Source organism: Caloenas nicobarica, chromosome 16, assembly GCF_036013445.1.
Source record: "Caloenas nicobarica isolate bCalNic1 chromosome 16, bCalNic1.hap1, whole genome shotgun sequence".
Classification (NCBI taxonomy): domain Eukaryota; kingdom Metazoa; phylum Chordata; class Aves; order Columbiformes; family Columbidae; genus Caloenas; species Caloenas nicobarica.
In genome coordinates, this window is record NC_088260.1 from 4,760,530 (window position 1) to 4,782,574 (window position 22,045).

General features: G+C 46.7%; 1 protein-coding gene and 1 long non-coding RNA gene across 3 annotated transcripts in view; one reads left to right on the top strand and one right to left on the bottom strand.

The window, feature by feature from the left end:
- Positions 1–1,175: 1,175 nt before the first annotated feature.
- Positions 1,176–12,288, bottom strand: LOC135995118 (uncharacterized). Its single transcript, XR_010607076.1, has 3 exons — positions 11,799–12,288; positions 10,604–10,787; positions 1,176–4,012 (listed from the first exon to the last, which is right to left on the bottom strand). It is a non-coding gene; the product is annotated as an uncharacterized LOC135995118 (long non-coding RNA).
- A 3,543-nt stretch (positions 12,289–15,831) lies between these two features.
- Positions 15,832–22,045, top strand: part of SETD1B (SET domain containing 1B, histone lysine methyltransferase) — a 42,022-nt gene continuing 35,808 nt past the window's right edge. Inside the window, exons 1-5 of one of the 2 annotated variants that reach the window (XM_065646708.1) lie at positions 15,832–16,039; positions 16,360–16,514; positions 16,928–17,026; positions 17,525–17,795; positions 20,962–21,074. In XM_065646708.1, the coding sequence (XP_065502780.1) occupies positions 15,967–16,039; positions 16,360–16,514; positions 16,928–17,026; positions 17,525–17,795; positions 20,962–21,074 (711 nt within the window). In that variant the 5' untranslated portion in view covers positions 15,832–15,966. Of the gene's footprint in view, positions 16,040–16,133; positions 16,202–16,359; positions 16,515–16,927; positions 17,027–17,524; positions 17,796–20,961; positions 21,075–22,045 lie in introns of those variants that run through there. The other variant, XM_065646709.1, reaches the window with a different exon arrangement.

A 22,045-nucleotide genomic window follows, 5' to 3' on the forward strand; every position in this document is an offset into this window, starting at 1 on the left:
CCTCCAGGGAGCTCCTTTCGGCCTCAGGCACCATGTTGGTTTACCTCAGGTCGCCAGCGGCGGAGGGGATGGCTTCCAGCTCGACCCCAACATCTGCAGCAGCGGATCCCAGTCACGACGGCCGAGTATGCAGCAGGGGCTGTGGCGGCCCCAGCAAGGGAAGCAGAGACGCCTCAAGGTATCCCCCAAAATGCATCTCATTGCCAGCACTGGGAGTGGTGGGGACTTGCTGCTTGTTTACTGTATTTATTGCTCGAGTAGGAACTGACAGCTCTGCTCATGGCTTATTCACCCAGTCCCATCCATCCAAGATGAGCCGTGATGAAAACAAACCAGCATTTTATATTTTTAATTGCAGAGATGTGATGGCTGTAGGCACCTACCAAGTGTTTTGCGCCGCGGAAGGCAGGGGATCACAACACCCAGATACGTTTGGCCACAATACACAGGTCAGGGGAGTGACGCTGAGTTAGTGACAGACCTGCTTGGGTGCAAATCTGCCACCATTCAGCACAAAAAAATGTGTTTCTTTCCCAGCAGGGATTAGCACTGAGCTCTGTCTCAAATAAACCCTGTCAGTTCTTAAGAAATCAAAGCTGACTCTAAAATTTTTGAAATACCACTTCTGGGAATAACAACAAAATCCCAAGGGCGTGCTGAAGTGTAGCAAGATCATTTAATTCAACTAAAAAAAGAAACACGCCACAACTCGAACAAGGGTTTGCATTTTCTACTGCACGTTTGTGTCACTAGATGGCCTTACAGACCGATGGCAAACACGGCTGCACATCACATCTCTTCCAAGGAAGACTCTGCACAAAGCAGACGGCAAACAAAAAGCAAGAAAAGGATACGTCAGCGATAGGGAGGAGGAAGGACACGTAAATACCCAAGGAAGTGTATAATGATGATAATTATAATAATAATGCAGCCAAATCCACACGTATTTAAAGCTAACCATTTTACTGAGGAAAAAGTTGACGCAAGCATGTAGAATACACAAGCTGTCGAAAAGATGCTTTATGAACTGCAATCTTACAGTATCTTACCTGGAACACTCAGCTCCAGTCGACTGCAATGGATGAGGCCATTCCAGTATCGCACGGGAATTAATGGTCCAGGAAAGAGTTGTTTTAACCTGAAACAACTTGTTTGGACCTGGCTCAAAACCAGCATCACACCACGTATGTTACGATCAACAGCTAGATTTAGTAGTCTTCCTCACCTGAATACTGTAATTAAGGGGTTTTTTTCAAGTCAGTTATTGCCATCAAGAGGTTTTTTGGGGGATAAAAGTATTTTGTGGGCCATTGTTAGGTTGGTTTTTTTGCAAGTCTCACAAAACAATCTTTACATTCTCACAGCTTTGTCTCCTTTTACATTTTATAGTTAAGGAAACTTTTTAGATTTGTACACCTTTAGATTCAGGATGAAAAAATATGAAATGAGTAGATTATAAAATCAACTGTAAACACTCCAAAGACCGTTTTTAAGTAATAGGTGTTCTATTTGTAGTGAGTCACTTTAATATTGATGAAACGTAGCATTTAAGTGTCTCAGTTACTTATTTTTAATTAACAGGTGTGCAGTGCTTCGGGCACATAAAGTCCTATACAAAAGCTCAGTGTATTTAGCTACATTCTTCTGTTTGGAGGAACTCTGAATACTGTAAAAGTTTTAAGTTTCTAATCAATGAAGCTCTATCATAGTACATGCCCTTAGGCTACGAAGCATGGCTTGCAGTAATATTTCTAATGGAAAATTCAACTATTTTAGCTGACCAGCAAGGTCTCAGACTACTGGTACATCCTTGTAGCCACAACTGCGGAGAGGAGTAATGGCACACGCCATCTGCTGTATACTCATATTATTAGTTGATATAATAATCTAAACTAGATGAGCATTGGACCTGTTCTTCCTAAATGTCTTTAGGACTAGATTTTTGAAATACACTTAAGAATTTTCTTCTTGATAATAGAGACCCCAGTTTTACAAAGACTTAAACATGAACTTAAAAATAAGAACAAGTAGCCTCATTTATGTCAAAGGAAATATTCATAAACTTCATTAAGAATGTGCATAACAAGATGGAGCCTTAAATATTTATTTTTGAACATAACCACTGATATTAATTCTTTGCGTTTTCCATGATGAATTCCCACTACAGCATGTACACATAGAACAAGAGACAACGCCCTGAAGAGTTTGCAATAGGAAAGACAGACCCTGAAGAATGTGACTTACCATGTAAGTAGAGTGAATTTCTGATAAATTTCAGATGTTACACAAGAATTGTTTGTCTGGTGCACAGACCCTTACTGAGGAACAATCTCTGCCCCACAGAATTTGGTGTGAACTGACAGGGCAGATAGGGAAGGGAAAACTGGAATATAGGAGAGCTGAACTGTACCTTGCACACACAAAGAAGTTATGAGTGACAATCAGTGTAAGAGCAGAAGCCTACGACAAAGCCAGCTATATATTCAAGGTAATTCAATTTGTTTACAGAACAATGGTATGAAATTGTTTTTTCAGTCTCCTTGACTTTTAGCTGCTTCTCAGTATCCATTTCTGTGGCGTTTCTTGCTGTTTCTCTTGCACATGCAGAGCTCTACCATCTGGTCCTCATGGCCTGATATTTTACACACATGCCCCCATCCCTAAAAATCCCTTGGGCCACATGATTCACCATCTTTTCAAACCTTGCCATGTGCCTGGTTTTTGTGTAGTAGCTCCTACTGATGTAAATCCCTTGTTTCATAAGGGCTCTCAATTGCCTTTTTCACTGAAGGCAAGGTGGCTGTGACACCTGCCAGTTCTAAGATGTTTAACCCAACCTAAAACATTATTACATTGTTGTTTGTAATCATATTTTTTTTTCCCCAGTGGGAAGTGCTGCCAGAAGGGTATTAACTTTCTAGACTATTAAGTAATGTGGAAAAATTATATTTCAATAAGAAAATTTCCTTTCTGCCTTTTCATGCCTAAGGAATATAGTTCCTGTTTCACTTGGCTCAAGTAGCCCATACACTAAATCAGTGCAAAAATTTTTCAATAAACTCTACAAAAAATCTGTCCAAATGCTGCCATAAAGGTCAGAGGGCTATGAAGGAAAACAGGATGAGGGGCTGCAACAGGAGGTGTTAGCCAAATTAGACACACAACCCAGCAAAATCAGGCAGCAAATATTCAGGCACTTTGATGTAGTTTGGACAGATTTTGTTCATAAAACACACACTGACTACTACCTAGAGAGCAGTTATTTACAGGCAACACATACTGTTTCTTGGGTTATTTTCTCTGGTATGCTTTAAATCAGGGGTGCTGACTATGTGGGCCAAATATGCCTACCTGATGGATGCATGGCCAACGTGCCGTATTTCAAATCTCACTTTTCATTAGAAATTGAGCTCTTGGCTTTGCAGTTGTGGGGGAAAAACCCTCCACTTTACACGAGAAGAGTGTGTAAATCAACGTGGTAACGTCTCAGCCTGATACAGTAGGTGCTCGGGGGCAGTTTCAGGTTTCTGTTCCTCACTGAAGCATGAATTCTCAAGCAAAGTTCTGTTGTAAAAAATGGCTAACACAAGGTTAAGATCATCCTATGCTTTTCTGGAACATCAAACGCAATGACAGATCTCTGAAAAGCATGACATGAACAAACAAGTGTCTGCCAACACCACCATAACTCTCCCCTCACGGATCTGGGCGATACGTGTGTCTCCCAGATGTGCTGGCACGGTTGCACTGAGCGATGGGGAGGAATTTGTCAACACAGGCTGGCAGAACTGTCACAGTGATGCTAGATCTCATCCTCTACCTCTGCACTGAGGAGCGAATCTGGAGATTTGCTGGAGAGAGAGGGATCCAAAATGCCTCGTTTCCAGTGAGATCCGCTGTGATTGTGTCGATAGCTGTGGCTGGTTTTACCATGGGAACAGTCAGACGCGGTGAGTTCAGGAGGGATGCGCAGGCTTGCTCGTGGCTCAGAGCACAGGGCTCTGCTACAGATCTGTGGGAAATTAATCAGCATCAGATGCTTTTTCTGCATCTCTGCAGCAGAGAATAATCCCATCGGGAAGCAATTTGGGGAAACACAGGAAAAGGGGCTGTGAATAGCTTTCCATGCAACACAATGCATTTTTACCCAATTTCCAACCCCTCTCTTTAGAATACTCCACTAAAATCCCTCTGGCTTATGCCTTCCTGTGTTTTCATTACCCAACACTCCACCGGGCCCAGCAAGCACCCAGATGTGATTTTTTTCAAAATCAGAGTGCTCTCTGCAGTATCTGCTTTCTTCAGATTATTTTTCCCTTTTTCTCCCATTCTCAAAGTAGGAAATTCCTGGTAGAGAGAGATTTTTTTAAGGTACTTGCTGATTTAGAGACAAGGGAGGGCTGAGACCAATGGGAGCGTACGTTAATTAGGATGGCCACAGCACCGGAGCAGGAGTTGCGTTCAGCTTCTTTAGTTTACGTAGCAGGGATAAGTGCGGAGTAGGTGAGTGTGCTATGGATGACCAAATCTGTTTTACGCTTCCCAAAAGCTGGCTGATAGATTCCACTAATCCCAAAATGTGTGGAGTTGTGCTTTTCTGTGAGGCTTTTGAGAACCTCAAGGTTAAATGGTCCCTGCTTTGGCTTGTTAAATATGCTTTCCACTGTGTGAGCCACAATGCAACCTGCACAAACATGTTTTTCAGAGCCGTTAGAAGAGTCAGGCTTTGATCAACACTTCATTGCTGAATTGGCTACGCAACAGCCATCACCCTTGCACCTAGCCCAGGCCAGAAGTTCTCAAACCTTTTGGCCAAGAATGTGGGGAAACTGGGAATATTCATGGGAGGAGAGAAAAGGATGGCAAAGGAGGCTATAAGAGAAAGGACTGTGGATTAAATAGGGACAGGCTTTTGCTGAGTAATGTATGGCACCAACATTAAAGGGCAGTTAATGTGTTAAGTTCGTGTCTTCCCCTCTGATATTTGTGCAAACTTCCTACAGGAAGGCAGGCTGAAAGATGATAAAATCCTCTCTCTATATCCCTGCAGGAGACACCATAATTTCTGCCTGTTTTTTATTGATTGCTAGATGTACAGGGAGAACTAAGCAGGAAGCACTTGCTCTGTCGTCATCTGGCTGGGCAGGACCTGGAGAGGTTTGTGGCTTGTCAGAGCACTCCTGGACAAAGACAAGACCCAGCCCGAGTTTATCTCAGAGCTGAGAGCAGCCATTGCCCCAGCCAGAGCAAACCATGAAAAAAACAGCAATGCTCAGAGCAGGCTAATTAGTAACTTGAGGGGCTGGAAATAAACCCAGCTGTGGTTGTGTCAGGTTTGCTTTAGACCTGTGATTTTTGGCTTGTCCCAGGTACATGCGAGCTGAACGGGTTGACGGTGCTGAGCAGCCTGGCTGGAGGTCTTTGCTGCAAACCACCGGAGCAGGTGTGGTGGGCAGCAATCGCGGTGGCATTGTCATCTGCCGTGCGCAGGCACGTCGAGTGCAGCCACTTGCCAGCGCTGCTCCAGCCCACGGGTCACCGCCAAACTCGGGCTGGCGCGCTGCCCGGTGCGAGCTCGACACCGCTGTCCTTGATGGCACATTTCCTGCGCGTTTGTCCCTTCCTACACACATTTCACCCTTCCTGACTCCCATCCTAACAACAGGCACACTGTCAAGTTCCCAGTTGCTTACTGGGATTAACACAGTAGCTCTGATTTCTTGAGGTGGGGAGATTTCCTGGTTGAAACCATTCTAATTAAACTTATCTCTCTCATAATGCTAAAAATGCCCCTGTGTGAAAAGCAGCTGAAGCTACTTGTAAAAATTGAGTGCCCCTAGACGTCAATGGTCTTAGAAGTCTAATAACAGTATAGACTATAGCAGGACTCCAGACCAATATAGAATAAAGAATAAAATATAGCATCCCTCCAAATCAAACATCTTAGACAAAAATCTTCCAGGTACAAAACACATCTGGCTGCATATCAGCCAAGTTTTTTATTGGCTTGAAATACATACACAGAGCCCCAGCAAATCCTTTCCACTGTAGATCTGGGTGGGCACTTCTGCTTTGCTTTTAGGACTCCATTTTGGACCTGGGGAAAGTGTTTTTCATTCGACAGGCCTCCCAGCAAGCCAGGGCTGGCTGTGGAGGAGGGCAACAGCTGCAGGAGCTTTAATTCCTCTCCCCACCCTCCCATACAAATGTGCCACTCAATCCTCTGTCTGGAGGAGCCAGAGAGGAACGTGTATCTCCCTCACTTCCCTGCCAGCTCTTCTGGCATTTCCTATTACGCACCCAATTGCATGTTAGGTGCCAAGACCATAAAGTATTTTTTCATGTGGGCGGCTGAATGGTGGTAGAACTAGAATCTCTTTTGGTCACAACCCCCCTGCAGGTGTTTGTGACGCTTTTTTACACCCTCTTATGCAACACAGCAAGGCGTTTGTGATAATTGACTGCCACAGGAACTCCTTCCTGCACGCTGCTCACAGCGAGTCTGCCCGGAGTGCTGGCAGCGATGGCACAGGGAAAAAGAAAGACAATGGGGAAGGGAAGGTGTTGGCAAGTAAAGGGAACCCTGTTCTCCATCAGCAGCTCTGGCAGGAGAAGGGGAAAAACATCCCTGGCTTTGCAGATTTAGTGAAAACTAACTGCAGTGAGGAATTAGCAATGGCCTGCCCTTTTGAAGGTTAAAACAAAGTATCTGGAAAAGGTATTTTATTGTAAGACTTACCTTGAAAGAAACAAAAAAAGCTAAAGCAAGTATGAAAATAAGTTAGAAACGAGGCAAAGATAAGAAGAGAGCCTGCAGGAATCAAGTCTAAACAAAAGGCTATCCAGAGAGCAAACCACAAATGGCAGGGGTTGAGATGTAAAACCTACAGTACACTGTGAAACATGAAAGATGCTGTTGTATTCCACACCTCCTCTTCCTGGGTGTAGCTGTCCCCACAATGTGAAGCACAGTAATGAATCAAGCTCCTTTCCTCTCTTCCTGTATTTTCTATTCAATTATTCGCAGGCTGTGCAAGTTCTGCTTTATTTCCCCTCTCCATATGCCACACTATCCTCCTGGTTTTGTTTGTTTGTTTGTTTTTTTCATTCCGAACTGTGCATTTGGCCTCTCTCCCACTTCTTTCTCCTCGGTGTGTGCCCCCTGCTTTGCTGAGATCTGCTGCCTTTGTGGCCTCTGCTGTGCACATATGCTGGCTCTCCTCTCCCTGCCATCCCCCCTGCTTCTGGGCCACCGAGCGTCCCTTCACTTCACTCCAGCATTTTTGCCAGGGGGCCCATCAGCCAGCCAGAAAATGGACAATTTTGCTATAGCCACTGCTCCCATTCTCATGCTGCCGGCTCCCCACCACCGATCAAGGCGAACCCGTGTTGCTCCCATAGTAGAGCTGATTGGTAGCGAAGGCAGAGACGGCTCTGCAGCTGCTTAGCAACTGGGAGCTGCTGTTATGCAGCAGTGTAGAAAGGCAATAGATGGCACAGCATTCGCTAATTCCATGCGTTCTGGCCCACTCGGCCGAAAAGTGTGGCCTAGTGGACCAGCTGGGCCACTCCCAACTGTCCTGTTCAAAAATAAATCAAGATGGGAACTGCAGATTCGAGAGCAATGGCGACAATGTCAAGGGCAAAACTGTCTTGGTTTTGTATCACCTTGTTTGCGTCACACCAGTGAGAAGAAACTGCTCGCATCTGTAAACTAAACTCATTCTATTTGATCTTTGTCATCACTTTTCTGGCAGTAACATTTTATACTCCATCACTTCTAATCAGAATGTTCACTGTATGTGCTGTATTTGTTACAAAGGCTCACGAGTCTCCAGCTATCATTGCATCTAGACTGTTTAATGATAGGTGTCCAGATACACAAGAATTTTAATGCATAAATATCCTTTTAGATTACTTATCTGTATCTTCATTTCCTTTTGATGCGAGCTGAGTGCCCCAATTCTTTAAATGGTACATTCTTTTCATTCCTTTTTTTTTTTTTTGTAAAACTGTACTGCTTAGGCCATGAAGCACTGAACTGAAACGTTTAGTAATCTGATGGCTTTAGAATGTTCATTAGAATTGCCAACCTTCTTGATTTATTTAATGATTTTTGTAAGCTTGAAAGTATTCTAAAAAATAACTGGTTGTACATTCTGATGGGATCATAGTGTTTCAACAGCAGCTGCATTTCAATAGGCAAGAAGCAACACAAAACATTCTGCAAGTCAGGTGTTGAAACAGCTTCTTTATTCCTTTATGACTCAAGAATGATTAGATCTCTGAAAGGACTCACTACCTATCTTACAGAGGTGGCTTTGTCATCATACTGGCAGAAATAAAATGAACAGATGCGGTTTTAAAAGAAACAAAAAAACCCAGCCCTGGCAAATATCCAACAAGTCCATCAGAAGTAGTAGGGATCTTAAACAAAATAAATGTTTGTTCCACTACTGGGTCTCACCACACATCTCTCTGCACCCAGGCAGCCGAACACCAAAGACCAGCGATTCCCCGTTCAATGCTTATATCCCATGTATCCTCAGAGCATGCAGGTGAAATCTGTCATGAAGCTGCTTATTTTGGCTGAAAAATTCCCTAGACAGATCATCTGCTGTTCTTAGGAAGAAATGAAAAAATTCATGGCAAAAAACCTGAACAGGCAAATACCCAGTCCATATTCCTACTCAATATTCCTTTGATATTCTTAGCCTGGTTTCCTAAAAATAAAACAGTCTAATAATGTGACTGTGTTGCTCTATGTAATTTTTCGTCTCTTTCCTCTAATCTCAATTAAATTTGGAGAAGAGCAAGAAGGCATAATGAAATGGATTAGAATCTGTCTAAGAGGAAGGTCTCAAAATGCAGCTGGAACCCGTGTCCTAAAGCTGTCATCTTTTTTTATGTGTCCCGCAAATACCTGTTTTGGGCCTTGCATTATTTAATGGCACTAGGGCAGGCAATGAACCTCCTGGTTCCCTTCCAGCTCCTAAACTGGGCTTTCTTCCCAGGAAACTGGGGTGTGGCGAGAGGATGGTGAACACCCAGAACCTCCTCCTGACCCAATATTGACACAGCTGAGCTGTACACACACCCAGAACCTGGAAACTCCTACAGTGGAGACTGAAGCAGTTGTTTATCTGGAAGAAAATATAAAATCATTGCCAAGCAAGTTTGTAGGTGACACTCAAGAGTAGCAAGAGGGGGTATAAAAAAAAATAAAGGCCATTGCAAGCAACAATGCTAAGGACTCGTCCTTTTCAAGAGGGCCAAGTATAAAGCCATATGTGCAGAATGAGGACCATAAACCAGCAGGACGGGGATGCTGTCCCAAGGAGGAGCAGATCTGAGAGTATTTTAGGAGCCATGCTGGGACACCAGCTGAACGTGGGCTGGTGTAATCCCTGGATGCCTAACGGAGACATCTCAGCCAGGAGGGGCTGGCGCGAGTCCGGCCACCGCTGATCGCTCCGTCCCCTCCTGCCCAGATCAAACCGGTGAAACACTGGAGTGTTCACTGAGAACCGCGACAGGAGCAATTGCAGGATTAGCAAAGATGGACCCGAGGGGGAGCTCTAAAAGTCTGCAACGGGAGCGTTAAATGCTCGGTTGATCAGCCTGTACATAGCTACACGGGGACGGAAATCTGGTAATGGAACATTCCTCCGTCAAGCGGACTGAGATGCAGCAACATCCAGAAACTGAAAGCAGAAACTAGACAAGTTTAAAAAGGTATTTTCATTTCTAGTCTGTCAGGAAGGTTTTGATGGAAACAATTTGCCAAGTCTTATTCTACTCTCTCTCACAGCCCATTTTAAAATGAAAATCTGATGTTTTCTAAGATGCAGGCATGCTGTAGTTAAATTATTTCAAATAAGAAAAAGCAAAAAATTAACAAAAATCTTATGACCTGCATAATGCAGGAAATCAAACAAGATGAACCCAGGTTTCTTTTGTCCTTTATAATCTATTAATCTAGTTTCCTTGCACGAGCAGTGGATCATGACACAAAAACCTTCAATATAAAGGATTCTGTGTACAAGTCTGGCTAAACCAAAATGTTGTAAACAGCCACCATCGTTGTTTGGCAGTACAGCTGCGTATTTTCTATTTCACTTTGCCTCTCAATCTGATTTGCTCTTGTTGCAACACTTTGCCAAAGAAATTAAATCACTTCTTATTGATAACAGACAGTGAAATAATTAGCATAAGAGTTTTCCACTCCACAATGCAGGGGAGGGACCCTGTGGGCAAGAACAAACCCCTTTGCTTCAAGAATGTGCCGTTCAGAGAAAAAAAAAGAAAGTATTTTTCTTTTTTTTCCCCCCCTTCCAGTGAAAGATCTCTTTCTTTCTGTAGAGAGTCTCATGCAGTGAACCGAGGTCAACCTAACTCAAGTATGAAAGTCTGGTTTGACCTTTCTGGGATTTAAAAACGCTGTACCAGAACATTTAGCTTTTCAGATACAAGGTTCAGCCATGAAACCACCCACCCTGAGTGCAACCGGTCTCAACTGCCTCGGTGACTTTTAACTACATTGAACATCACAGTCATTTAGAAACTCCTACAAAACGGAAAGGAATTTTCAGCTCAGACTTACAAAAACAATTTCCAGAAGTGCTGAGGACCCACACAACTCTGCCCCAGCAGCTTCTGGCCCTGGTTTGCACGGACGCGGCGCCAGCGCACGCTCCAGGACCTCTCCCAGCTGGAGCAGCTCGTGGATTCTACCGTCGGGAGCAGCCGTCCTGAACAATGATTAATTGCAGACAAAGATCATAGTCCTGGAAAAATGCACAGAGAGGTACAAGTACAGACAAAGCTGTCTAAGCTCCCACAGTGTTGTGGGCTGGATGTATCGTTGCAGAGCCTGGGCTGCGTTAAGCAGAGCTAGTTTGCTTCAGGGTTAAATAGACCGACGTTAAGGTTTAAATGAGGATATTACATAAATTTAAAATCCTGGGAAGGTTAACAGCCGATGCCATTTCAATCTGCTCTTTTTAAAATCGCTTTACGTGCTGATTTAACTCATTATGATGCAAGCTGCAGAAATGTTTTCATTCCGGTTCAAAAAACCACTGCAAGACCAAGAACAGATCTATACCGTACTTTGATCTACACGTCGCCTGTTTCGGCCATTTTGTCCTATTCCAGGAAGCTACAATGCTTTTAACCTCTATTGAGAAATAGCAGAGGCGCATTTTAATGGTGTTTAGCTAAGAATAACGCCACCCTTTCTTCCAAGTTTACTAGCAGATTGTTACTTAAAGCAATTGTAAACCAGGCAGGCAGTCACGCTGCTGGCAGGAGCAAGGGCCAGGCGTTTAAAGACGGTCTGGCCGGACAAGGCGCGTCTTGCAGAGACCGAGCGGAGGGTCTGGCGGCTGCGGACCCCCCAGGCTCCAGGAGCTGCACCCCGAGAGGGGGCACAGGGAGCAGAAGTAGCGTTTTAAAGCCAGCCTGGCACTGCGGAGACTTTTTTTTTTTTTTCCTCCTCCATGGAAACGTGTTATGTTTTGTGCGGACGGTTTGTCGCTTGATTCTCGACAGAGCCTGACCCGGTGGCGAGGAACGACGAGGGGGGAACGAGAAATGCTGAGCGTGAGCCCTCGGTGCCTCCTTCGCGGCAGCACCCTGCTCCCTCGCAGGGCAAACACCCCTGAACCTCGGCACATACCACAGCACAGGTTTTACCAAACCCACGGCTGGTCCTGAGCCGCAGGAACGGGCGGGCAGGGCGCACCCTGCCCCGCACAAGCCGCTCCCGCAGGCAGCTCTGCCCAGCAGCCACTTACCTTCTCCCTCCCACAGGGTCCGCAGGACGGTCCTGCTCTAGCCTTACCAGGGAGGCCACCTCTCTACAAGTGTTTGCTTTGTCCTCCCTGTCCTGCCCTCTGAAGTGGTTGCTCAAGCCAGGCTTGCCCTAAGCTCACCTACTTCTGCTCTGCAGTGGAGCAGCGAGGTGCAACTCCCCGCAGAGCACAAAAGGCTTGTGAAGCTCCGAAACAACCCCCACGCCTCCACCCAAAGCGAGCTGCAAGAAAATCTGCTCGGGGGAAAAAAAAAAAAAAAAAAAAGAAAAAGAAAAAAAAGAAAAAAAAGGGGAAGAAAAAAAAGCAGCACATGTAACACCTCAGCCGGCCATGGCGGCTCGCAGCGCAGCACCGCACCCGGCTCCGCGCCAGCCCAGCCCGGGGAGCGCAGCGCTGCAGGCCGGCCGGGCCGGGCCATCCCACCCCGGCTGCGGGCGGGAGGAGGCAGGGCAGCCGCTGCCCCGGCGGAGCGGCCGGGCGATGGCGGAGGGGGGGGAAAGCCCAGGAGGGGCAGGAGAAGGAAAACAACAAAGAGCCATGTGACGCGCGGCGGGGCGCGCTGGGGGCGCGGTGGCGGGGCGCAGCGCAGCCCGCGCCGGGCGGGGAGGCGGCCGGCGCCGCCCTGCTCCTCCCGCAGCCAGCGCTGCCTGCTCATTTGCCTGCCTTCCCCTCCTCCATCCCCCCAACTGCCTCTTTTTTCCTTGGGGGAGGGGGGGTGGTGGTGTTTGTTCCTCTTAATTTTTTTTTTTTTTTCTTCTGCACTAGGCTGCTTTCATCTTTTGGTATTTATAAACGCAAGCGAGCGGGACACTGCGGCGGGGGGAAGGCAAGAAGGCGAGGGGCGGGCGGCGTTATTTATAGGCAGCCAGGGCTTCGCCTGCATTATGCGAGCTGCCTTTGTCCTCCCTGCCCGGCCGGGCTCCCCGCCCCCCCGCCCCGGCCGGCTGGAGCGCCGCCAGCCCCGCCGCCCGCAGCGCTGCCTCCCGCTGCTGCAGGGCGCTCCCCGGCGCGGCCATCTTGTGCGCGCCAGCCGCAGGGAGAAAAAGCTGCCAGGCGCCCCGCTCCCTGCTCGGCGTCGCCTTCCACAACCCCTCACAAAGCGGTGGGGGAAGGGGGGGGGGGGCGGGAAAGAAGTGGGGGGAAGACAAAAAAAGGCCATTTCCCTGCAGTGATCGGGACGCGAAGCGCCGCCAGGCAGTGGGGGAGAGTCCGCCTCGCCGCCCCAGCCCTGAGGAGAACGCGGCGCCGAAGAAGCCATGATGGCGGCTACCCTCACACAACATGGAGCGCGACCGGGAGCGCCCTGCCCGCCGCCAGCCGCCTTTCCCGGTGCCGGGGACACGGTGCTTCCACAGGCTTTCACATAATAAAACTACCAGACTTCGGCGGGGAGGCCATTTCATGGGCTGGGTGGCTGCACTAAAGCACAACTGCTGTGAATATCAACTGCGTCACGGCTTCTCCAACTGTAAAACTCAGGCTGCAAAGGGTCCCTCACTTGGAAGGAATCTCCCTCATTTTGGATTTACTTCCAGACCTCCTTTTCCCCCTCTCTCCAAGTCACTGCCTCTCGGTATGAAGGATTTTACAGTGCTTCTTAGCAAGACATCCGCCATTAAGACTCACCGTCTTGAAAAACACCCCCCCCATTTTGTGCCTTTTTTTTTGGTCGAGCTTTTGTAATTAGACGGACAAAACATGTAAGGGATCCCTACCACCACCACCACCGCATTTTTGCCTTTTTTAAAAATCAACCTCAGTAACATCTTGCTGTTCACAGGCAGATTTTTTTTTTTTCTTTTTGTGCATTCAGTTTTAACAGCCACCTAACGCCTGCAATGGATTCACTGCGTCTCTCCACCAAAAAACCCCCCAAAACACAACAGGGCTGCGGACGACCAAGCGCTTTGTGCAGAAAACAGAAATCCCTCCCTGAAAATAGACATTTCAGAGACACTGTTAGATGTATCTGAGGAGAAGGAGATCGCCAGCGCTCTGACGACCATTAGGATCTTTCCAGCCAGGACAATAACATGAGCCACACAGGCCTGGTCTATATGTTTCTCTGCAAGGGCAAAAGGGTTTACTTACCCGCGCGCCATAGTTGAATGCAGCTCTGAAGGTGAAGTTGTTAATGCTTTTTTTTAAAAAAAACGGCTATAAATATATGTGATGTGTATCACCACTTCTCTCGTAAGTTTGCAAGTCAAAGCAGATCTCGTTAAGATAGTTACGGATCTTTGTATGGCAGTGGTCTAGCATTTAAAAAAAAAAAAAAAAGGGAAAAAAGTTATAGAAAAAGTTGTCCAGCTATGTTGACTGACCGTACGCAGCGAGGACTCCTACTCGAGGCTTAAATCTACCTTCCTGTGGTAGATTTACTCTGTACATAAAAAGGACGTTCAGTGTTTTTCCATGGAGCACGCAGACACTAAAAATGTTCTAGTTTCAAGCTGCATGTTAGTGTGAAAGCACCTAGTTAACATTTACTGGTTGTAAACGACTTTTAGCTAGATATTTTGCTTTATAAGTAAAACAGTTAAAAAGCATAAATTGGTTTAGATAAACAGACGAAAACATAAGACATGCAAATGAAGGCTTAGCAATAAGGACCACTTCGGTAACATTAAAATGAAAACTACACTTAGCAAGGACAGAATGGACTGGGTACTTACAACATAAGAGGAAAGAAAGCAAGCTTAGCATAGTAAAATTGCCCTTTTTTGCCAGAATGCACTATTCCTATGCCTATATTTAAAACGTTACCTTATAAGCACCAAAGGAGTTAATAAAAATGGCCAAGAATCAAGTGTTTAATACAGGAAATACTTTCTAAAATTTATTGTTATCAGCTTCAGAAAGCTTAAAAACCCCCAAAACAACAAAAAAAAATTAAAAGAATGTATTTACTTGGTTTTTTGGCATTCGAAACTGTTAACTGCTGACATAGGGTGTGCCATGACCTAGTTACACAAGACAAAGATGGATCCCGAATCATAAGGGAAAAAAAAAATCCGTTTTTTTTTTTTTTTTGGTTTGGTTTGTTTGGTTTTTTTAGATCTTCCTTCTTCAGTGAGTCCTCTAGCATGATGCCAGACATTACCACCACCTGAGCGCTCCCCGCAAGCGGACGGTGCGGATTCACATGGCGGATTCCCCCTTTTTGGAACAAAGGAAAAGCCCAGTTGGCCATTTCGCTCCACTGCAGAAAAATGGCTGCCTGGCGCGTTGGCCTCTCCTTAGCGCTCTGCTGAAGGATGGCTTCACCCCGCCGTCTAATAACTCAAGCCCCATGGAAGCCGCTCGCCCATTGGCTGCGGCCGCCCCGCTGCCTTTAACCAGCCAATTGCCCGCTGGCGGCCGAGCCGCCGCGGCCCCGCGGCCCGAGCCGCGCCCGCGCCATGCGCCCGCCGCGCGCCGCCCGGCTCCGCGCCCCGGCGAGCGGCGGGGGGACCGCGCCGCCCGGCTTTTAATACCTACAACAAAATGGAAGCTTCCCGCTGATTGGCTGTCGCCGGCCCCGGACCTTTAATAAGCAAAATTGCTCCCCGTTTTAGTCCTCCCCCCCCACCTCCTTAGCTGTGTGTTGCTGAACGGCGGCATCCCCCCGCCACCCCTACCCCGCGCCGCAGCAGGGCGGCGGGCTCCGCGCTCCGCCCGGTCCCCGGGTTCACCGAACTCTTCCCCTAAAAAAAAAAAAAAAAAAAAAAATCCAACTTGTCCCACCTATAGGTCCATCTTGTTTAGAAACAGTTTACGCTAAGGTAAATGCAGCGGGCAGATTCCACTCGCCCCCCCGCACGCCGTTAAGCCCGGGGCGGGGAGGGAAAAAAAAAAAAAAAAACCGGCAGGCCGGTGTCGGCCCATGCGGCGGCGCTCGGCGGCGGGGCGGCGGCGGGCGGCCGCGGGCCGGGGGCTGCGCGGCGCGGCCGCCGTGAATGTGCAGGCGGCGGAGGGCGGTTAGGCGTTCGCGGCGCTCGCAGCGGTGTATTGTGGGAGGCCGCCGCCGCCAGCAGCGAGCACACACAATATGTGGTGGCTCGCAAAAACGGGAGGCAGGAGCCTGGCGGCCAGCCCGCGCCGGTGACCGGCCCCATGTGAGACGGGAGCTCGCCTTTCGCCGCCCGGAGACGATCGGCCGCCGAGCGCGATGTCTTTCCGAGAGATCAAGGCGGGGGAAAAAGCCAAGCACCCTGAAGATCATGTCAAAAAGCAGAGTTCAAGTGAGATTGGGTCTTTTTTTTTTTTTTTTCCTCCTTTCCTTTTTCCTCCTCCTCCTCTCCTCCTCCCTCTCTGCTTCTTGTCTGGCTGGGGTGGAGGGGGGACCCGGCTGGCAATTCCCCCATTTTAGGGCTCGTTTCGCGGTGGATTTCCTCCCTGCCTGGGTGTGTAGAGCAGGCGGCTCGTTTAAAAAAAAAAAAAAACAACAAAACCCGAAGAGGTCTTTGTTGAATATTTTTTTTAACTTTATGGTTTTCTGTGTCTTTTTTTTTTTTCTTTTTTCCCCTTCCCCCCTCCTCTCTCTCGCCCCCCCTCCGTCCAGGTTGGATCAACGGAATGGAGAACAGCACGCAAGCCAGCACTTCTGTCGAGAAAAGAAATCACCATTGGAGAAGTTACAAGTTGATTATTGACCCGGCTCTGAAAAAAGGACAGCACAAACTCTACCGTTACGATGGGCAACATTTCAGCATGCCTGTGAGTAAGGGGGTCGCGGGTTTCCCCCATTGTGCTGTGCCCCCCCCCCCGCCTCCCTCTTACCGGCGTTTTGGGGGCTGGGGGTCCCTCCGGGTCGTGGTCACCATAGCGCGTGTGTGTGGGAGGGGGGTCTGGGGGACACACACACAAAGTTACTGCCACCTGACACTCTGTATTCAACTGTCAGGAGCCCGAGAAGGAGCCCAAACCTGCGGCTTTATTTCTGTGTTTCCAATCTGTGTGCATTTCCCAGCAGTATTGCAATTTGACACGTGTGTGTATGTGTGTGTGTGTGCGCTTTCCCCTTCCCTTGAGACAGCCTATGCTTCCTTGGGGTGTATTTTTTCTTTTATTTGTGTCTTAAATTTCAAGCCCTGTTATTGCTGGTTTTGTGCTTTTTCTCCTCCTTCCAGAACTCGGGAATCGCTCCTGTGGATTGTGTCAGGGATCCCAGAATAGGGCGAATATGGACCAAAACTAAGGAGTTGGAGCTGTCTGTCCCCAAATTCAAGGTACTGCCCTGACTTTTGGGTTTAGCTCTGTGTTCCTGTTTATCCGGGAGTGAAGCTTCAGTTCCGAATAGTTTAATGGGCCGTTTAAATGACAGTCATATTCCTATTAATGTTATTATTTGGCAAACTGTTAAACGATAATCCTCTTCTATAAAGATAACGAGAAATCAATGCATCTGTCTAACGAGATCACTTAAAGGTTTTGGAGCTGTGTCTCGGGGGCTTCTCTGGTGGGAGGTGGTGGGGGGGCTCTCTGCTGACAGAACTGCTCAAAATACATGTTTGTAGCTCAGAAAGGAGCCGGTTTCAATGAATGGCTGCGGCGGCAGAGACTGCTCAGCTCCGGGGTTCATCCCAGAGGCTTGGAGGCAGTTTTCTTTCCCCAAAGTTTGCAGGATGCCTTAACCCTCTCCCTCCCGTGCCATCCTTATGGCCTCCCCCATGCTCGTTACCGATGACAATTATTTTTATTGCCCCCCACCTTGTGCCCATTTCCAGATTGATGAATTTTACGTGGGGCCAGTGCCTCCCAAGCAGGTCACATTTGCCAAGCTGAACGACAACATCCGCGAAAACTTTTTGACCGACATGTGCAAGAAATACGGCGAAGTAGAAGAGGTGGAGATTCTCTACAACCCCAAGAACAAGAAGCACCTGGGCATTGCCAAAGTGATCTTTGCCACAGTCAAGGGTGCCCGGGAGGCCGTCCAGCACCTTCACAACACCTCCGTCATGGGCAACATCATCCACGTGGAGCTGGATACAAAAGGTGAGGGGGCACATTTTGGCCTCGTGCGTTTGTGGTTTGCAGTGCCCCTGCCTGCCCCTCTCCTGAGACGAGAGCCTGTTGCAGGACACAAGGGCCCAGCGATTAAAAATACGAAGGGAGTGCTCCTGTCCCCCTGTGAGTGGGTCTGGTTTCTGGGGCCTTTGCAAGTCACGTGGAGCCAAATGTGTTGTCTGTTGCTAGGAGACAGCCCTGTAATTTGCAAAATGCTGCCATCCTGCCCGTCCCCTGCTCTCTGCCCTCCGAGCTCTCCCGTGCCCCCCATCTCCATGTCCCCGTCTGGCCCCACTCAGCCACCTCCGGGGCTGCTGGACCCCCCCTGGCTTTTGCAAACTTGGGATTTTTGGGAAAGCCTTGGGGATTCCTGGCTCCCAAACATGCGGGTTCTGGCAGCAGGGCTGGGTGCTTTCCTCTGCATGCCTGGCGTTTCATCGATATTTAGCAGCAAACTGGAGGCTGGCAGCAAAAAAGAGTGCCCGGGCAGCCCTCGCTGGTGTGTGTGCGAGTGTGTAAGTGTGAGACTGGCTCTTAAAGCGACAGGAGCCCTGAGTCCCGGGGGTAACCGACTCTCAGCCCCAGACCTGCGCCCTGGGGAACCCAATAAAGTTTTTGGAAGTGCGAAAGCATTGCATTTCATCTCTTTGTCTTTCCTCTTTCCTCCAAGCATACTAGTGCAGGGCTTTGCTAAAATTTGCCCAAATTTTAGAAAATATCTAGAGCTGAGGAGGTGTAGATCAGTTGCCGCTTGTACTTCTTCATTGCAAACATGGCATTTCTAGTTTCAGACTGATTTGTTGCACTCTTTCTTGGGAAGAGGACATGGTTAACACCATTTGCTTAAAAGTGCTGTTTTGTTCTGTATTAAAAGGTTTCAACAATTAGTGCACAACCTATACAGCAGTTGGTGTGCCACACATGGTAAGAGGCTATAGTAGGACATTTTTTGACGTTACTGACCACCGTTAGAAGAAAAATGACTGTAGTAGTGTAATATTTTCTATTGTCAGCTAAACTTGACCTTACATGTGTATACTTTGAAATTCTGGTATCATTAACTGTTACAGACAGGCTCCTTCCTCTGCTTACTTTGAAATTTGAAGGTAAAAATTACACTTAAGAACAAATTAACCATTTGTATATTTAATAATGTATGCTACAGCAGGCTCGTAAGTGGTGGATGTCTTAATAAGAGGCATTTTAAACAAACTGATTGTATTACAGTCCTTGTTCTCCTCCGTTTATAAACTACTCTGCAAGTCTTGAGCAGACAGCTGTTCAAGAAAGTTAGCTGCGCATCAGGGAAATGAGAGGGTTTTATGCTTCTGTTTCCTGGGAGAAAACGTTGAAGTCTTAGTTTCAAATTGCATTTTTGTTTCGTTTGCCAGCTGTATGCTTCCAATCTATTTTTTTTCCAGAGCTGCATCTCTTTCATTGTAAAGGAGCAAGACTGTCAGTGTGCTATAATCTGTCAGAATGGAATAAAAATGTTATTCCTAAAATAGCGTTAGCAGGTTAGGACATTCTTAAAATATATATGTATAGTTTTCAATGTTTCTTTCTAATATTCAGCTTTTCAAGAGAATGAAAGGTTGGTTAACTTGATTTTCATAGTCTGGCAAAATAAATATTAGGAGCCAAAGTGTCATTTTATCTGTCTGGCCAGAGCACAGGCCTGGGAATCTGGAACTAATAAATCCAGTCTCCTCATCTAAGACAGGCTAGTTTAAAGCAACTTCTCTGCCTCAGTTTATCCATCTACAGAATGGACACACTAACAATTACCTGTCCTTAGAGAAATAGCTAGGAATCATTTCACATTCATGAACCTCTTTGAAAATGAAATTGTAACTTTTACTGCATTATATTGGGGATCCAGGAAGAATTATGAAACTTTCTAACAATTACTTTGTATTTATTTAAAGACAAGTTTTAAGGTAAGCTTGACACTTCCGTATCCACAGCTTTGTAGTCTTAAGGGGGGATGGGGTGCGTTAATATTTCAAATATAATATTTCAAGCATCTCTTCAAGCTCTTGTCTTGAAGAGATCTATTTTGTCATGACTTTAGTTGAACTGAACCAGTTTACATAGTCAAGGATGTGACTCAAGACTTTATGAAATGAGATTTGATAAGCAAATAACCTCATCTGCAGCATTTATTCAAGATAAATGAGCCTTTTCCCATATGCAGAGTTGTGCTAAGGAGGGCTTTGCTTTCAAACTGCACTGAGTGATTCACATGGAGTTTGGGGTTTGATCCTGCAGGACTTCCTCAGGAAAGTTGTCTTGTTTGGGGGGACTTCTTGCCTGAATTCATTTTCTGGGCTTAGGTGCTGGGTCTGTCCCTTTTGCTGTGTATTCTTTATCTTTCAGAGCAAAATTCAGGTAGTTTTGGTGTCTGATTTTATGGCCTTTGAAGCTCATGACAGATTTCTTACAGACTGCGAAATAAGTAGGATTGGGTTTTTGTAGTAACGAAAAATCCAGTATATAAGGAACTGGGTCTTTGTAGAATTTAGGAATGAAAAGGCAAAGGCTCAGTAACAATATATGGGACGGTTTGCTTCTCTGACTTTTATTCTTCAAAGGGAGCCACTGAGCACACCTTAAACTAGGCAGAGGGGGGGAAAAAGGGATTAGTTGGGGTCTTTTTGGAAAAGTATCGTTAATGGTTTTGTGCTTGGCATTCCCATGCATTGTGTTTGCATTAACAACAGCCCGTTTCTACTAGCAAGGTGTGTTGGGAGAGCTTGCTGAAGTGGCTCTGGGTGTTGGCAGAGGCTTGTCCCTTGGGTGAGAGTTTCACTTCTTGAATCTTCAAGTGATTCGCTTGGCACTTTGGAGAGGAGGGAAACTGCTGCTCTCCAGAAAGCATGATAAAGAGCAGAGCTGCCAAGCAGGCTGAGAGGAGGAACAGCGATTCAGAAACCTCCTTGTCTTGGCTGGAGAAGGGAGCGTCTGGCTTCATTTGCCCAGCAGATTATTTTAAAATGATCCCTACAAGCCTCAGAGGTGATACCTGTCCCTCTGTTGCATGGATGTAATGGGCTGGGAGTGGAAGCGGGGCCGTGCAGATGACAAGAATATGTATTTTTACATAAACTGTGTTCTTTCTGTTTAATCAACTCTTCCATTGTGGTCCGTGCAGGTGAAACCCGCATGCGATTCTATGAACTGCTCGTTAATGGTCTTTACACTCCTCAGACCCTTCCCGTGGGCACCGAACAGGATGTGTCGCCAACTGTGAATGAAACTCTCCAGGTATGTTTGCTTGGCTTTTTTTTTTAAGAATAACTTTCTAGAAAATTCCAAACAAATGCTTCATTAATGCTAGTGTTTTAACACTTTTAATTTAGCTTCATTTTTTTGTCTTGCCATGGTTTCAGTTCATGTTACTAATTCACATTTAAATATAACTTGCTCATAATTGCCATAGCAAATGTTAACTCTCTGCAATTGCAGTACGTGTGCCTAATCTGTATGCCGGTGGTAAGTGCATTTTGTCTTTCTGAATGAAAAATACCTACAGAACCGACACTGTGTGCCCTATTAACATTAGAAATTCCTGCAGTTAAGAGGACTGGATCAGATCTGTCCCTGAGATGAGATTATTCCCTTGAAGTCAGGGGGAATGATTTACAATGGTACATTTGGCCTGGCGTCTGCAGTAGGTAATCCTTAGCGTGTATGTTTTTCAGACTTGCTTAGAGGCTAAAAGAGGAGAGGTGTCAAATCTTGAATAGTGGCATCAATTTTTCAGAATCATAATTAGTCACTGGAATCAGTTATTAATGAAAGCAGTGGACAGGATTCCTGAGGGCTTCCAGGGGTCCCTTGGTATTTAAGGTACAATTCTCTAAATGGCCTCTTACAGTTACCTGCTCCCCTGCGAACCCCATTGGGATGGGGGGACGAGGGGGAAGTGGATCCTGTTTGTGTGAAGTCGTCAGCCCCCACCCCGGCTTGTCTAAAAGTAATTTGGCTCCTGATTGTGGCTTAGGACCCCACTTTAAGACATCACACTTGAAAGAGATTTGGCAGAGATTTTATTTTTTTCTTCTCTGCACTCTTATGACTTCTTAAAATGCCGTAATATCGTTAATTCTGTGATCAGATGTTTTCAGGACAGGTAAGAGCTGTACTTTGAATGTGGAAAATCTCATTGACCTGAAAAAATAAAATTCTTCTCCTACCGACCACCCCAACAACAACAAGGCAAAACCACAGTATCC